At 30.4% G+C, this 2,818-nt stretch overlaps 1 protein-coding gene across 3 annotated transcripts in view; it reads left to right on the top strand.

Annotated features, from left to right (window-relative positions):
• LOC105462611 overlaps positions 1-1,893 on the top strand; it is an 8,326-nt gene extending 6,433 nt beyond the window's left edge. For all 3 annotated transcript variants that reach the window (XM_011709318.1, XM_011709317.1, XM_011709319.1), the window contains 4 exons: positions 847-1,064; positions 1,137-1,302; positions 1,381-1,480; positions 1,621-1,893. In XM_011709318.1, coding sequence (XP_011707620.1) covers positions 847-1,064; positions 1,137-1,302; positions 1,381-1,480; positions 1,621-1,789 — 653 coding nt within the window. In that variant the 3' untranslated portion in view covers positions 1,790-1,893. The remainder of the gene's footprint in view (positions 1-846; positions 1,065-1,136; positions 1,303-1,380; positions 1,481-1,620) is intronic.
• The last annotated feature ends 925 nt before the right edge of the window (positions 1,894-2,818 follow it).

Genomic DNA, 2,818 nt, shown 5'->3' with positions numbered 1-2,818 from the left:
AATTTTTTCTTCAAAATGCGTGCGAGTGTGTGCATAAGCTCTGATAAAGTTTAGCTTTTTTGTTGGTAGTCTGCATTTACATATAAAATATCTGATACACTAATGTCATATGTCATATGTCTTATGTCATACGTATATATGTTATTGATGTATCCTAATTCATTTTTTTTGTAAGAACATATTCTACCGACCATCAAGACTTGTAAAATAAAATCGACATTCCAAAATTCCAATTCGATTATTTAATATTCGCTCGATGGTTGATAGAGTGCCTCTCTAAAGGAAATGAGCTATTATACAACAAAATTATTCTATTGTTCAGATCTAAAATATGAAGAAATCATGGAATATATATTGTAATATACATGTATGTATATACATGAATATAATATACATGAAAATGAATTAGCATACATCAATAACATACACGTATGACATAAGACATATGACATATGACATTAGTGTATCAGATATTTTATATGTAAATGCAGACTACCAACAAAAAAGCTAAACTTTATCAGAGCTTATGCGCACACTCGCACGCATTTTGAAGAAAAAATTATATATTTTTTAAATATTTTTTTATGTATTTTTAGTATTAACCATGAACAAATATTATATCCATATTTCCAATTTTAAACAAAAAAGTTACTCAGTTCCCTTATAAAATTTTACGTCGCAGAAAAGTTGTAAATCTTTTTAAAAACTTTAATAACTTTCCATTTGTTCTCTTTCCATTATTCTTAATGTAATAATTTGAAATTTTCTAAAATTAAATTTATATTTACTTCTGTACATCAAAATTGAGATAATTAATAAGAGCTTTTTTGGTTTTTCTTTTTTCAGATCAATTGTCGTCATGTAAGTTAATGCAAAAAGTAACAGAGAAAACTATTAACAGTTTAATAGAGTCAGAACTGCTCAATAATAAAAGTCCATCAAAAGAGCAACCTTTGCCGCAAAAGCGTCCAAATTTGTTGGATACATTTCCACTCTTAACTGTAGAGGAACTTAAAGCAGTTGAAAAAAAATTAAAGAACGACGACACTTACCGTTCTAGATTGGTAAGAATATAAATACTTTATCTATTTTATATTTTGTGTTACATTAATAACTCAGCTTTTTAAAATATTTAGATTGAATCACTATGTGGAGAAGTTGTGGGTGATACCCTTCAAAAAAGGATTAATTCGATCATGCGAATCATATTTGATGATAAATTAGCATCTCTTTTCAATTGGAAGGGCCAAAGAGGGGAAAAGCAAAAATTAAAGGGACATTGTATCAATAAAATAATGCTAGGTAAACTTACATTGTTTTAAAGTAAGACACGTTTTTATCTTATATACGATATTTTCACGTAACATTTTATATTTACAGAAGTAATGGTCCAAAAATTCCCGCAAATTAATGAGACTATATTTGGCAGGAAAGCCGGAATATGGCTGTCTCAAGCCCCCTCACGGATACAAAAAAGAAAGTGAGCACTACAATTATTGTTTTTTCGTGTGTGATAGATGAGTCATCTGTATTTATAATATTTTATACCTACACGTTTATTTTTTATCATTATATTATTTATCATTATATTATATTATTTATCATTATATTATTATACAGGTGTAAAAATAACGGCGGCTATAAGGAAGAAGACATAGAAAGCGACGATGATTTTGATGCAGACAGATGTAATAATAATAGCGACGAGAACAAATATACGAAAAGCGACGATGATGCAAGTAAAAGTAGTAATGCTTCTAAAAGCGATGATGAAGAAATGGAATCCTGAAAATCGACGGAATAACACTGCAAATTTTCAACTTATTCTTATTTTTTATAATTACATATAACTACATATAATTACTTTTTATAATTACATACTTTTATAATTACTTATAATTACAAGTTTTGTATTCAAATGAAAATAATAAAAATATGTTTATTATACATTAAAAAAATTACTATTTAATTAGCAAATACAAAAATTGACTAAGTATCTCTGATTAACATTTATAAAATGTTAAAAATACATTTTATTAACGTTAAAAAAACATTTTTAAATGTAAAATAAACGCTTTTTAAATGTTAAGAAAACGTTTTTTAAATGTTAAAAAAACGTTTTTTTAATCAATAAAAAAGGATCTATCCCATTGATTAAATGTTTTATAAATGTTTTTTAAACGGTTTTTGCAATGAAAAAGAAACGTTTAAGAAACATTAAAAAAACATTTCTTTGCTGATTGGGATGGTTCAAACACTCATACACGTTTCAACGCACTCACATTCAAAGGTCCGCGCACACGATAATTCGCGCTTCGCGGATTACGCAATCTCGAACGTCCGGTAATTCCAGCTTTCAAAGACGCGCGTTAAACGCAATTCGGTTTGCGTCACCAAATGCACCGCGGAAACGACTCGACCCTGCCACGACCGATACAGCGCTATAACGCATGAACGCTTTCACGATAACCGAAATCGCGTATAATAATTCGGGAATAACGTCTTACAAAATGCGCAAAAAACTCTCGCTAGATCCGTTTCGGAATCGTAATCCGTACTCGCGACGTCCGATCGAGATAATTCTTCACGTCGGTGTTTATTTCGCTCGCTGAATAACGGACACTCGGAATGACGCAATACTTTGCGGGACTTTTATTACGCGGACTCGACTCGAGATAAAACCCGGAACAAAAGACTTCGTTGCTATCCGGGCAACGATATTTATACTCGTGGTCGTTTTCCCCTTCTCCGCGTTTGTTGCGCACTCAAACTTAAGGATGTTCTGGTACTAACGTTCTAGTATTGATAAAACCTTGAA

Source organism: Wasmannia auropunctata, unplaced genomic scaffold (genome assembly GCF_000956235.1).
Source record: "Wasmannia auropunctata unplaced genomic scaffold, wasmannia.A_1.0 LD336095.1, whole genome shotgun sequence".
NCBI lineage: Eukaryota > Metazoa > Arthropoda > Insecta > Hymenoptera > Formicidae > Wasmannia > Wasmannia auropunctata.
This window is presented reverse-complemented; position numbering and strand designations above follow the sequence as displayed.